This window comes from Spea bombifrons, chromosome 7 (assembly GCF_027358695.1).
Source record: "Spea bombifrons isolate aSpeBom1 chromosome 7, aSpeBom1.2.pri, whole genome shotgun sequence".
Lineage (NCBI taxonomy): Eukaryota > Metazoa > Chordata > Amphibia > Anura > Pelobatidae > Spea > Spea bombifrons.
This window is the reverse complement of record NC_071093.1, coordinates 5,817,546-5,832,500: the sequence shown is the minus strand read 5'-3', so window position 1 is coordinate 5,832,500 and position 14,955 is coordinate 5,817,546. Positions and strand designations below refer to the sequence as shown.

At 41.1% G+C, this 14,955-nt stretch overlaps 1 protein-coding gene across 1 annotated transcript in view; it reads left to right on the top strand.

Moving 5' to 3' along the window:
• GTDC1 (glycosyltransferase like domain containing 1) overlaps positions 1 to 13,854 on the top strand; it is an 82,075-nt gene extending 68,221 nt beyond the window's left edge. The window contains exons 8-10 of the mRNA XM_053470822.1: positions 7,781 to 7,851; positions 9,148 to 9,239; positions 13,661 to 13,854. Coding sequence (XP_053326797.1) covers positions 7,781 to 7,851; positions 9,148 to 9,239; positions 13,661 to 13,744 — 247 coding nt within the window. The 3' untranslated portion in view covers positions 13,745 to 13,854. The remainder of the gene's footprint in view (positions 1 to 7,780; positions 7,852 to 9,147; positions 9,240 to 13,660) is intronic.
• The last annotated feature ends 1,101 nt before the right edge of the window (positions 13,855 to 14,955 follow it).

Sequence of the window (14,955 nt, the reverse complement as noted above, 5' to 3'; positions counted from 1 at the left end):
ATAAAATTAAAAGTGTACAGATTTCCTCTTCCGGGCTCTGTTTACATACGTATGCATGCTACTGTTCAAAAGTTTGGGGTCACTTAGAAATGTCCTTGTTTTTGAGAGAGAAGCGAATTTTGTCCATTAAAATAACATGAAATTCATCAGAAATCCAGCGCAGACAGGGTTAATGTTGTACATGTAGCTGGAAAAGGCTGATTTTTAATGTAATATCTTCATAGGCGTACAGAGGCCCTTTATCACTCCCATCACTCCTGTGTTCCAATGGCCCTCTATCACTCCCATCACTCCTGTGCTCCAATGGCCCTTTATCACTCCCATCACTCCTGTGTTCCAATGGCCCTTTATCACTCCCATCACTCCTGTGTTCCAATGGGCCCTTATCACTCCCATTACTCCTGGGTTCCATGCCCTTTATCACTCCCATCAATCCTGTGTTCCAATGGCCCTCTATCACTCCCATCACTCCTGTGCTCCAATGGCCCTTTATCACTCCCATCACTCCTGTGTTCCAATGGCCCTTTATCACTCCCATCACCTTTGGGTTCCAATGGCCCTTTATCACTCCCATCACTCCTGTGTTCCAATGGGCCTTTATCACTCCCATCACTCCTGGGTTCCAATGGCACATTGTGTTTTATTTGGACTTTCTTTGGATCTGTTAGAATTTGATTGTTCCTATAACTTTAACCTTTAAATATTCTTCTTTGCAACCAATTTTGCTGACACTGACATCTTTATCGTTGCGACTGGCCAGTTTTGAGATGCCATCTAAATGACGCTTGCCAAATTAGAATGTAAAACAATCAGGGAGTCTTGTCTAATACGGACTCTTCTGATTAATTGTTTTGAAAACTATATATTCCTATAACGGCAAGATTTCCCATTGTCCTCAGATGTTTCCAATATGAAATTACATAAGCCTTTTAACTGGTTACCATAAGTTAACCAGCATGTGCTTGATTGAATGGCATCATTTTCCATGATTATGAAGAGACCAGGAGAAACCGTCTATTAAAGGTATATATTTAATTTAAGGACATTTTTTATATATTTATTTTACTTCTTTCTTCTCATAATAAATAATCAGAGATCTGGGTTTGAGAAAAAAGGTTGAATTAACTGTAATAATAAAAAGATGAGAAGGTTAAGTGATGACATCACTTTCAAGGAAGAATACCAAAGAGGATATGTCAGATTTTTTTTTATCCTCGATCTAGAGGGATTTGACATGCCAGATTCATTTCTGAAAAAGGGATTCTTTCAACACCTCCAAAATCAGAGAAAAGCTAAAGTTATTGCCTAAAATTTGCGTATGGAAAAAAAAAACAATCTTACAGAAACTTTTACTTACTTGGAGCGGCAAAGCAAACTATAGCTCCCTGCATTTTAAGCAGGAATTTAGTCGGTGTTAAAACTTTGGGGTGTTTTCTGTACCTGGAAACGCTCCGTGTTTGACCCGGAGTCTCCGGGTGAAGAGCTACTTCTCCAGAGTCTCCGGGTCACTTTCTGCTTTCCTAAGTCAGGTGCCGTGCTCACTTGCCTGCCAATTTGCGGATAGCCACATCCCTTTGTGTAGATAGCCCAGCCCCCACTTATGGATACCACCCCCTATACGGCTAGCTAGCTCCACCCCAACTTGAAGCCGCTCCCCCCCAAGAGCAAGAGCTCCGAGTAGCCTAGCTGGACTACAAATAAATTCACAACTATGAATAAGAATAAAAGTGATGAACAACCTAGATCATAGGGGAATTACACATATATATATATATATATATATAAAGTGCAACTGTAGTGCAAAGTGTAATCGCCATAGCAACTAATAGATTGTTTCTCATATTGCTTTACTTTTACATATCTGCACCAAATAGCTCTCATATTAGGATTCCGTCACCCTATATGACCATATATTGCTTAGCTCGCCACTACGTCAAAGTACCCCAATTTTGTCGAGTCCTATCTATTTTTACTTGGCTGTATTGGTTACCAGAGCGTGATCAGACCATTCCTTTGTGTTCCTTCTCGGAAAAAAACAGCTGATTTTATTTATAACTGTACATCCCTTTAAACCCAGACTGCAGTAATATAATGCACATTTCTGTTTCATACGGCACAGTTTTTAATAAACGATATATTTTTTTGGCCGCTACATTCTTTGACTCGATGTATCCTTGATGTGGCTTCTGATGTTGTCACCTGGTTTGCCCTCTGAATGGAACTATGCATAACCTTCCTTTGCATTTTGCTTCAAATCACTACTGTCAAATTAGCAATTACTATCTGTCTGAACCCAGCGTTGTCCATTTAGAGGGGGTTATGGATTTCTGCTTTATATGCTATGGGAGAATCTCAGATTGACTTGGGCCCAGTGGTTGCAGGACCCTGTCCAAAACTTTTATATCTTCCCATGAATATTACCACACAATATACAATAATGTGTATCCATCATAAAAAATAGATACATTAGTACGTATATCAGCATATACGTGTACCAGTCGGACGGTGCCAAGCTTAGCTGGGATGGAGCTATGGTGCTGACTTGTTCTTTTAAGGGTAGTATGGGTTGGAGCCAGTGTGGGACCTTGTTGACCATGCAGGTGCATGTCTCTTGATGCATCCTCAAAATGGCGGGCGCTCTGTATGGAACAAGCTGTTCCATGAATCTCAGAGCCTGGAACAAGAAGAGTCGGAGCCTGGTTCTTAGAGCCAAAGCAAGGACCAAGCTGACCCTTGCTTTGGCTCCAAGAAGCAGGCTCCGACTCTTCTTGTTCCAGCCTCTGAGATTCATGGTTCTTCATAAATTGGGAAGAAGACAACATAGTGCCCTCCTCACCGGTTTCTGTATGTCATCTTGCTATATACCAATTGTTGTGTCCGGTCTACCCTTTGTACAGGGCTGCGGATTCTGAGGGTGATCTTCTCGTGCCCCCATAGTCCTCGTGTGTTACATTCGATCCGGTGCGCACAGTAGGTGTTCAGCTCCTAACATTACCCATTAGACATTTACACAAAGTCACCTTATGAAAAAAGAAAGGATAAAGAGGGAGTGAAAACCAAAGACTCATATTTAGTGTCGGGTTCCAAAAATAAGAGAAATAAAGTAAACCAAATCTTCAAGTTACCAACGCAAAGGAGCATTTGTTTAAAAAAAAAAGAAGAAGAATTTAATGCGAGCAGCAGCGGTACTTAGATGGGACCAGGTATTGGATCTCCTACCAGTACTGGGCAGATGGACCAATACTACTAGATTTTATAATGCCTCATTTGCTCAGCGTTTTGAAATCCTTAATGGGCACAGCTGGCAGCTGAATGCAGGTTTGATACGAACAGTTTAGACATCTTTAGATGTAGCAGATGGAAAATTTTACACAAATAAAGTAGGAGAAAGTGTGCAATTAGGTTTTTATCTGCAGTTACACGCTGTATCCTGGGTTTCAGTTTAGAACATCACCTTAGTGGGTGGCCGAAGCCGCGCTCTCTCCCAAATCCCAACCTTCTTGACACCACATTTGCTGTTGGATCCCTGCCCAAACCTAAAAACTTTTTGTTTCGTGTTCAGAAATCTAAAAGAGAACAGAATCACTTTATTTAAATAAAAAAAAATGAAAGAAAAGGCTGCGTGGCGGAGTTTTGATTCTACGACATCATTTCAGGGTAACGGTAATTTTTATTTTTATTCTTTTTATTTTTTTGGTATTCTTAATGTCCGTTATTACACATCGCAAAAGGGTACAAGATTTTCATATCTTAAACTCTTAGCGGAATCCGTAACACGAGAAAATCTGAGTTACAATAACTAATTTTAATCCCGTCTGGTAAGTATGACAACATTAGCATTTCCATTTAATTAAAACCACCCTTAAAGCAGCAATGTTTTAATCACTCAGTTTTATTTACTCTCCTCCGGTGTCACTTCTAATTGTAACTTTTTTTTTTTTTAATAATGAAGGATTTTTCTTCTTTTTATTTCATGGCGCATCACGCAAGGAAAAAAAAAAGTATTGTCGATAATTAGCTGTCTGCTGTTATTATGAGACTCAGGTGTCGTAACTGTGTCTCATCCTCATTACACAAAAAAAAAGAAAGAAAGGAGGAAATTCACCTGATTTGATTCATTATTACTAGATAATGTGACTCAAAGGCTCCTTGGGCCCTCCAGAAAGTAATTCCGCCTGGGAAAAAAAATTTATCAGCTAATTATATTTAGAACCAAAAGCCCAATAACTATTTGCAGATAAATGGTATGAGCCGAAGTGAGCAGATCTGAACATTAAGATTCCTAGATTTAGCGGATGATTTGTTAATTGGTAGGGAAATAAAAGGTCATTTGGCCAGCTGTTTATGGCATAGATCCAGCGAACCTATTCTTAGCCCACCTGAAGCTGCGGAAAGACCCCTCGGGTGGAAACGTTGCTCTCCTACACATGATGGCGCGGCTAGGGGGTCAGGGATCCTACAAGTAGACCTTCTTGTTCAGACGTCTCGAAGTCCAGACAGCGCCTGCTACTTTGCCCCGGGTTCTCGTTCTTTCATCTCGACGCAAACCACGAGCCGTATGAATCGCACAAGCGGTTAATTTCCTAAAGAAGAAGCGGCAAAGACTACCCTCTAACAGTGTAGGTAATGAGGCGTAATTTTGAGTTTTGCTCTACCTTCAGCAAATATCAGCCCAATTATTTCTCTTTCCTCAACTGCATCCTGAGGGTTCTCTCTCTCGCTCTCTTGTTTTTTTTTTGCGTTAATGGGCTTTTGTCATCAACCTAAAATAGTCCGTTCGTTCTCTAAGCAGCTACAATGCAGGTAGAAATGTCAGCGCCTAATTTGAATAGCGAGCGGCATTGTCCTGGGTGACATGGTCCATACATTTTTTGACCGGATTTCGTTTGGTGTGTTGTGTTGAACGATTCTATCAGTGTTGTCTATATACTGTCTAAGGACCACCAGAGAAGACATCCACGTGTCCTCTCGTGATTGAGGATTGGTCGGCGTTTATACCATCTTTGCCTGTCATGCTGGATGTTAATCCCTTGACATCGTGTATCTTTATTTTACTCCACTATTCTAACGTCGAGCAGCGTATTATTGATGTCTAATTTAGAAAGTCTCGGAATTGTAAAGTGTTACAGTGTTACTGTTAGTAACATTTGGCTCGTATAGAAGTGCTTCTCAACCCAAAGGAATATAATAACCACGGATTCTAACTCTGGGTTCGGGCCTCAAACAGACCAGGATCTCTGGATATTCTTACTTAACAGAGATGACATCTATGTTTTAAATGATATTAATTGCGTTAGAGCACAGATATCCACAAGTTCTGTCCATTTTCTTTGCTGTTTCATTTGTCCTCCGAGTCTCCACATGGGTGGACTATACACACACACACTCACCCCAATCTAAAAGCACACACTCACCCCAATCTAAAAGCACACACACACACACTCACCCTAATCTAAAAGCACACACACACACACTCACCCTAATCTAAAAGCACACACACACACACTCACCCCAATCTAAAAGCACACACACACACACTCACCCCAATCTAAAAGCACACACACACACACTCACCCCAATCTAAAAACACACACACTCACACACTCACCCCAATCTAAAAGCGCACGCACACACACACTCACCCCAATATAAAAGCACACACACACTCACCCCAATATAAAAGCACACACACACACACTCACCCCAATCTAAAAGCACACACACACACTCACCCAATCTAAAAGCACACACACACACACTCACCCCAATCTAAAAGCACACACATACTCACCCCAATCTAAAAGCACACACATACTCACCCCAATCTAAAAGCACACACACACTCACCCCAATATAAAAGCACGCACACACACACACACACACACACTCACCCCAAATCTAAAAGCACACACACACACTCACCCCAATCTAAAAGCACACACACACACACTCACCCCAATATAAAAGCACACACACACTCACCCAAATATAAAAGCACACACACACACTCACCCCAATCTAAAAGCACACACATACTCACCCCAATATAAAAGCACACACACACTCACCCCAATATAAAAGCACGCACACACACACACACTCACCCCAAATCTAAAAGCACACACACACACTCACCCCAATCTAAAAGCACACACACACACTCAGCCCAATCTAAAACCACACACACACTCACCCCAATCTAAAAGTACGCACACACACACACACGCTCACCCCAATCTAAAAGCACACACACTAACCCCAATTGAAAAGTACACACACACACTCACCCTAATGTAAAAGTGCACACACACACTCACACCAATCTAAAAGCACACACACACTCACACCAATCTAAAAGCACACATACACTCACCCCAATCTAAAAGCGCACACACACACACTCCGATCTAAAATCACACACACTCACTCTAATCTAAAAGCACATACACTCACTCTGATATTTTTTCCAGACAATTCAAAGATAATTCGATGCCTAGATATTCTGTGGGTGTAAATATTTAATATAAAATAATTAAAACCTTCACTATATCTATAACTCCTTCCTCAGTATTAGTCTGATAACAATCCCTATAAAAGACAATAAATATCAATTACCCTGAATTTAAAAAAAAATGCCTGATTGCCAATCACAAAAATAAAGAAGAACCAAAAAATAAACTAAAATAATTAGGAAAAAAAAAATCTTAAGCGCGACCTCAAACAATTTGGGAGAAGTAGAGAAAAAAAAAGTTTCTTCCACGGTCGGCCCTTTTGGCCGTAGTCTCGAAACCATTTTTACATAAACAGAGTTAAAGACGTGTTTTGAATTTCGCTTGCATTTGGACGGGCCAACAAAAATAAAAAGTATATTTTTACATGTTTCGCCCATGTTCGGTTTGTTGTCGGTATACAGAAAGGCAAAATTCATTAGTGGAGTATTTTTTTTTATTTTTTTTATATATATTTTTTTAAATTTTGTAACTGATTTCATCACTTTAACACCTTGGCATATGTAGCAAAAAAATAAAAAAACGAAACTCTTTGCGCACGCTACATTTTAGTGTCATTTTCTACAACATAAGCACAAAAGCGAGGATATGAGTCACAAAATGTATCCGAGCGGCTGTTTGCAGAATTGCCGAATACTCGAGGAATTATGCGCATTGCAGCATTAGAGAGTCTGCTGGTGTCGGACCATACGTTGGGAATGAACGTCCTTATTTTCTGCTGCATGATTAAGAAAATCTGTCCATGCTTTACCTTGTGTTGCATTTCTTTATTTGCTGATTAGGAAATGTGTTGAGTAGCGTTTGAGGACAAAAAAAAAAAATATATCGCAGGGCTTTGCTTTGATTTATATGGCAAACTAGCATATGCTGCGTGTTCTGTTCTATCTAACTCAAGCGTGATCCATAACGCTCCCCCGGAATCGAGCAGCGATAAGATAGGCGATGGAATTTTGGGGTAACGTTTATGGCTGTTTTTGGTTCGTATTATCGGGTCATTGGCCAGGTATTTTAATGAGAAGGTGGAAATGGAGTAGCCTCCCAGCAGAAGTGGTAGAGGGTAATACAGTGAGGGGATGTAAACACACATGGGATAGGCTTATGGGTCCTGAATATAAGACGAGACCAATGACTGATTAAGGTTTTGAGTCTTTACAGCAGGAGAAACGGGAGACTAGACGGGGGCCGAATGGGGCCGATCTGCCATAAACTTCTCTGCAATGAAAATAAGTGTTGTTGGTGAATTTGCTGAATGTTTCTTTTTTTTTTTTTAGGTTGGAAGCAGTGCATTGTGGTTGCTATCCCTTGTGCCCCAAATCCTTGGTGTACCCCGAGATTTTTGCAGGTAATTTCCGGTACCTTAGCAGACGTCTCTGCCCCTCGGGAAGTAACGGAGTCTGAAAAGTGAACTTATGCGCGAGTGATTGTTTATTTGGCAAACGGACATGTTAATGTTAAGAAATCTGTGATATAATGCATTAGGCGGTGTTTATATGCACCATCTGCTCGCTCACAATAACAAAATAAAGTATGTTTTAAAATAGCTTCTTATGTTAGCCTTCAGAGCCACAGACACACACAATGGTTTATCGGTCTGGACACACACGGGTACTTGTGATAAGAACACACACCTCAATGCATACACACGTCCTACAAACACACGTTAGTACATACACACATCAATACATACACATGCCCTACATACACACGTCGGTACATACCCACATCGATATACACACATCGGTACATACACACGTCGATATATACACATGTCCTACATAGACACGTTAGTACATACATGTTAGTGTGCACGCCACATGCATGCTTGTATTTGAACGTGTTTATATGAAGCTTACTTGCGAGTTGAGAAATAGGAGAGCTGCCAACGTTTTGATCCACATGGAGATGTTCTTCAGGATCACGTGAGGGTCTTTTTATTTTATTAAGACCCGCTGTCCTTTTATTTTTCCTCATCGCGTGACTGTGGGTGGCTTAGGCAATGGGAGTTGAAGCAGTTCGGCATTCTTATTGACGGATCAGGAACGGGCCAACGCTGGAGAGCCTCTGGTGACTGGCCTGACCCTCCATAATGCATCGCCGGTTCCGCCGTATCTACGGAGCTGCATCTCTATGAATCAAGTAGGGCCAAACCCATAGGGGCTAGCCCACTGTTTAGTGAATAGACCCCCCCCCCCGCCCGCTCCTCTCTCTAAACACTAAATATTTATACATTGACACATGTTCACTGACAAACCGTTCTAAATATACGTATACCGATTACAAATATTGTGAAAGTGGCATTTTTTCCCCTTCTTTTCTGTGTGGGAAGGTCAGGAATACACGATCGCTGCAGTCGTCGCGTATCGGAGCTTAAACGCTCTTTCCATGCGCTGTCTTACACCGGAATAATGCGTCTTAATCACCCCCAAGGAGATGTCTAAACAGAACAACTACACCGTCCTATTTAGCATTAAACATCCTTGCGAGAGGAGGTAACCTTAGAAAAAAAATCGGGGCCTAAATAATGTAAAGCACGAGGCGGCACAGAGCAATATGCATTTTTAATTAGTAAAGTGACTAATATCGAGTGTGTGCTTTGAGGTTTTTGTTTCATTAAAAATGTATCTGTTTTTCCTCGCAGCGGAATATCTGTATTCGACACCTGAACAGCTCGTAAAGAGACTCCAGAAATTCTGCACGCGACCCGATCTCGTCAGAAAGCACCGGTTCCAGGTACGCCTCCGAGACTCTTGTTTTTTTGGGGAAGGAAACGCGTTTCGGAGAAATTCGGGTCGTTCGACTCAACGAGGATTAATTAGGTGGACGGCGTCCGTGTTATCTCAGGTCTCCGCTTTCGAGAGCGGCCGTCCTGTACGTTTAGACCCACGAGGCGTCTGAGATGAACCTGTATTAATGCAGCTCATTAGCGCGAAAGAAGAGTTGAAAGGAACGGCTTACAATTATACTAATGAAGATAAGCTCGCTCGGCAATTAGAATATTACGTGATTTAGCCTCAAAACCCAGGTGAATGTTATCGGGTGCCCAATATTTCTTTTTCATTTTTTTTTTCTTCTCCAGGACACAATGACTTGAAAATTAAACTCGAAAATCGCTCGTCCTCGTCCTTTAGAGCTAAAAAAAAATATCTAATAACGTGAATTAAATCACATTTTGATCACGGCAAACGCAATCCAAACATTTTCTTTATCGTCTGAAATGACTTCTGCCCGTAGTTTTATGTAGTCGGCGATCTATCGCATAAAGAAAAAAAAAAAGCAGTATTTTGGGAAGAATGTATTTTTAGATGTACCGTTAACACTATCTCTGCCAGAGCCGGATGAGAACAAGGCACTCTTGGATTCTTCTCCGCAGCCCAGTTTTTGACAATGTATGTCCATGACTTGGCCATTTGTATGAAAGAGTTAAACTATAGGGAAAAAAATTGAAAGAGCGAAACCAAAAATGCAATTTAACACCCAATTTCAAGCTCATTATCTTTCATTGTCTATTAACTTGGCAATGGTTCAGAAGGTAGCTCATAATAGTTTAAAATGCTGACTGCACAGTTCTAACCCTCTGTTACTTTGTGAGTCAGTAGAATCGCACTCGGGCTTTTAACCTGTAATGAAAAAAAAAAAATGGGGAACCCACCCAGAAGGCAGGCAGTTTTATGATGTGTGGAAGCCCCTAGGCCTTGATTGAGAGCGTCTTTCACTCGGTGCTCTGCAATCTGTGTGTTCTAGTATCTTAGGAATTAAAAAGAACCATTGAGGTTATAAACGATTAACATAATGTTCGGATGTTCAGTATTTACTTCAGCCAATCAAGTGGGCTCAAAGAGTTTAAAATGATGGAGGCCCACCATCCCACAGAATAGGGTCGTCCAGCCATTGGGTGTATACGTGATTCCTATCCATGGATTTGGGCTACCCTCGGTTGAAAAACCCTTTGGAGCAGTACTGGTTAGTAGAAATATACCAACGTTTACCATGAACCAATGGAGTCAGGAAAAACCTGGACATGTAGTTTTAGAAGCATGCAGGCCTTGTGACCATAACTAAACATTATTCAAGGTAGCCATTAGGGCTCTTTAGATCTGTAATTGGTCAACCAGATGGGCCATTTGGTTCTTACCTGCTGTTGAATGTTCCTTAGTGGATGATGTTGGGTTTCAAGCATCGTGGGTGTTGTGCTGAGAAGATCTCCTTGAGATCTTGAGAGTTGAAGTCACCGAACTCCGGGCTCGTTGACTTAGTTGGTCCACTTAAGGTTATTCCAAACTATTTTGACTCAAAAGACCGATATCCATTTCCCATGGAGTTCTGACGAAGCGGTGAACTGATTAGAGATAAAAAAATATATATATATATAAAGTATAATCTCTGGACTGGTCTGGCAAATTGGTCCTTGTATGACTTTGCCCAAGAATTGTTCTTCATACATGACCCCACTCGTGTAGATTTGCCTGGCTGCCAATTGTCTTACTGAACTGGTTTAATTCATAGAATTGGATTAAAACCACTAAAACAGTCTGCATCATGTATTTTTCATAACCTACAAAACAGTTATTTTTATTTTTTTTTGCTTTTGTACACTTTGTAAATAAAATATCGCTTTTTCCGCTTCTTCTCTACTAAATGTAATCGTTATATCCGCGAGTCTCTGTGGCCGGAGCTACGCCAGGTGCCGTCTTCAAGGAGCATTAAAATTTCAGGCTCAGTTTTGTCCACCTAAGTTAAAACAAAAGATAATATTTAATTCCCGTGAACACGAGGAAACTTCACCCCCTTAAGTACTGTTTGCCCCCAGCAAATATTTTATGGGTTCTATTAAGCCCAACACAAATTGGTTTTGCTTAGAACACTTTACAGCTCTCAGGAGGAGGGAGATTGTGTCTTGTCTTACAACAGATTGTCTGAAGTAGTTCTTATAAACCTGCTGATGTCTAATTTATTATATATTTTTTTGGTTCCAGACTTGTTTTGGTTTTGTACGCTGCCTTCTGTATCGGAGAGAGAGACAAAACCCTAAAACACAGCATGGGCTTCCAACTTTGTCAGGCATGCTAAAGGAAACAGGCGTTTACATTCGTTAAAAGCCAACGCTTTTTTCCCCATTTTGTCCCTAAGGCAGCATTTCTCCCACGTGCTGACTTTGCGAAGTCTAAAAAAGGTTTTTTTTTTTTTTTTTTACGAAGGTAAACTTCCTTTTTTCTGGTTTAATGGAAAAAGGAAGCAAATGGCAGCAAAATCTGTAGCTCCGCGTTGTCAAAAACCTGGTTTTATCCCATTTAGCTTCCATAAACCCCCTTTATCTGCAGACCTGGAGGCCGCCATAGCCGTCGGTCATGTGATATTATTGGTTGACTTTCCCGGCTCAAACACCACACTGAGCTGATGCTTTATGGCAATGCTAATGAAGTCCGTTCCTCCATAGACTTTCATTAGTCAGAGTGTCCAACTGGGTGATTAAGACTGAGCCATTCTATTGTTTCCCGCATGCAGTATGATAAGGAGTCGAGGGGTTTGTCTAGTCGATTGGGCTCAGATAACAGAGCGAGAACTCAGACAAATGGCTACTATCCATACATGCCATCTACCTCGTGGATATATTTCATGAGTATAAGACACTGGAGTAGAATAAGTTCTATAATAGATCTTTTACGTAGAATGGAACTTTTTCTACTAACTTTAACCCTTTACGTTCATTGTAAAGCATATGGATGTCTATCGCATTTACCTACTACAAATTGATATTTTTGCCTAATATTGTGCAAATTCTTATTAAGAACCCCGACCCGGGCAATTCCTTAACCATATTAACAATTTCAGACGTAACGTCGCTTCTCGCCGAGACCCAGAGCAGCCGAGCAGCCGGTCTGTTCTCTTTAGGGTGGAAGAAGAAGACGTCAGGGGAAAGAGAAATGTTTAGAAGAGAAAAAAAATGACTGAGATACCACGATGAGGAGATCAGATAAATAGGTGGCAGATGGATACGCATTTGGTGACAGAATAGAACACAAGCATGTATAATTTATGACACGGGGAATAGGAGGCAAATTTTAAGAGAGACCTTTAGGTCGTAAACGAGGAACGAGCCGGAGGGGAGATGATCGCTGCCTCGTGGAAATCTTTGATTTTTTTGAGGAAGGAATAATCTCAAAAGGTAGATCAGAGAGATTAGTAATTAGTAAAATATAAAAGTTTAGCAGTTAGGTGTCAAGAAGCTTAACTGGTTAAAAAAAAGTGTCCCCCCCCCCCCCGGAGGACTCATCTTGTCTATTCATACATTATTGAGATTTGTCCCATATTTAATTTGTTTGCACAGATTTCTTGCTCGACGGCCACGGCTTCGTTTATATAGAGTGACAAGTACCGCTAGAATATATACAGTAAATAGATGCCATGTGATGCGCATTTGCCGGGTTATTCACTAAAAGCAGCGCGGTGACAGAGTTTTAATGTTAACGGGAATTTGGGCAGAGTTCGGGTAGCTTGGTGCCCACACCCCAAGGGGTTAAATCGCTTTTGTCATGCGGCTTCCGTGCAGTAACTTGTTTTTACGAGGAATCCGCAGAAATGAATACAAATAATATTATGTTTCTTGGTAAAAGAGTTTTGCAGGAGCAGAAACATTTAAACCTGCATTAGATGACGGCGGCAGACACTTACGGGCGCATTTTAATGATCAATTCCCTTAAATCGCGCTCTCCGCCACGGCCGTAACCTTTTCGTGGCACCATCAGTCTCCGGGAAAGTGTTGGGAATATCTACAACTATAGTTCTATATATCTATAGTTATTTTTGCATATATATATATATATATATATATATATATATACAGTTTTACAGATGTTATATATTCACTAAAAATGTTCTCTCGATGCCTGCAATGTATGGCTGACATGCGATCTACACCGTAGCTTCCTGCATGAGCTTTCAGTAGTGTAGGTGTAAGCTCTTGGGTCAATTTTGCTGTGGGATTCCCTCCTCCTCTTATATCTCTGTAATGTATGTAGGTGCTGACGGTATAAATCAGCTGTTATTGTTTGATGTGGCGGATGTATGGTTACGTGATCTCTCAGAGCTCTGCTGTCTCCTAACGGTTAATGTTTTTGGGGTTTATTTCTCTCTTTTTTTCACTTCTCGCGCAGGGTGAGATCGCACGCTTTTCATGGGAAGCTCTGAGCGGCAGATTCAGGTCTCTGCTCGCCGCGGAACCCGGGAAAGATTCGTGACAGATGGGGCCGAGACACAAACTTGCAGCCCGGAGGCGGAATTCGTCGAACTTTCCAGAGCGTGGCCCGTATTTACCTGATCAGAGAGAGAGAGCGAGAGAGCGAGAGAACAGAGAAAAGAAAAAAAAAAGAAGAGAGAGAGAGAACTTGCGCTGAAGGCTCGCCTGGCTGCCTGTCGTAGCTGACACAGAGCCATCTGCCACAAACCTGTAGCAGCTTCAGAACTCCAATCCCTGCCACCACCCCGACTCAAATTAAATACAGATTCCCCGAGACGTTCTGATGGTTACACATGTCCTCGGCTTCACATGCAGGAGAACGTTCAACAAAAAATCTGTGGCCTGTTGTATAACCGCACTCATGTATCCCATATGTGGTGCCACATTGAATTTCCGGTCGAATCTGTTTTTATCCTTTGTACGAGATGACATGGTGCCTGAATTCTTTCTTTTTTTTTTTTTGCCGACGCGATGGCAGCCAAGCTCAGGCTTCAAACATTCGCACTTGGCTGGGTTTCTACCTATGCTGCCAGGTTATCATCTGAGCTCGATTGTGTCCTCAAAGGGCCACAGGGCTTGAAAGGAAAAAAAATAATAAAATAAAATAACCCAGAGTGCTACTGGGCTAATTGGTTAGCCATCCATGAATTGTTTGCAGGCAAAGGGGCTGTTGTAGAATTTTTCTCTCGTTTTTTTTTTTTCTTTTTTTTTCTTCTTTTTTTTTTTAATGAATGATTCCGCGGCTCCGAGGTTCTTTAAGTGAAGGTATTAATAGGAGGTCTGGCAGGTATTCCCGTGATCCGTAGAGTCACGTTTTGCATTTAATTAATCTCTTGAAGAAAGCAGCGAGATAAACAGCTGTAATTCAAAGTAACGGGGGAAATCCGTTACCCCCGTGCCATCCATCTGATAAAACGAAAGCCCCGACACGAGGGCGAGCAGACGGATACTTTGTATCCCGAACATGACAATTTCACATCTCAAATCTTTACATTGGTAATTCTTTCGCGATCAGCTCGGAAACCAATGATCTGTTTGTTTGTTTTTTCCTTTCGAATTTGGATGTTTTAAAAATGTTTTGTTCAATAAAGGGTTTTATGGAGTTTATTTGTCCCGTCTGTTTTTTTTTAATGACGTTTATTGTTTTTTCGAAGGAAGTATGAAGCTTACATAAATGGAGGTGTACTTGATAATATGTGATGATAAATCTTT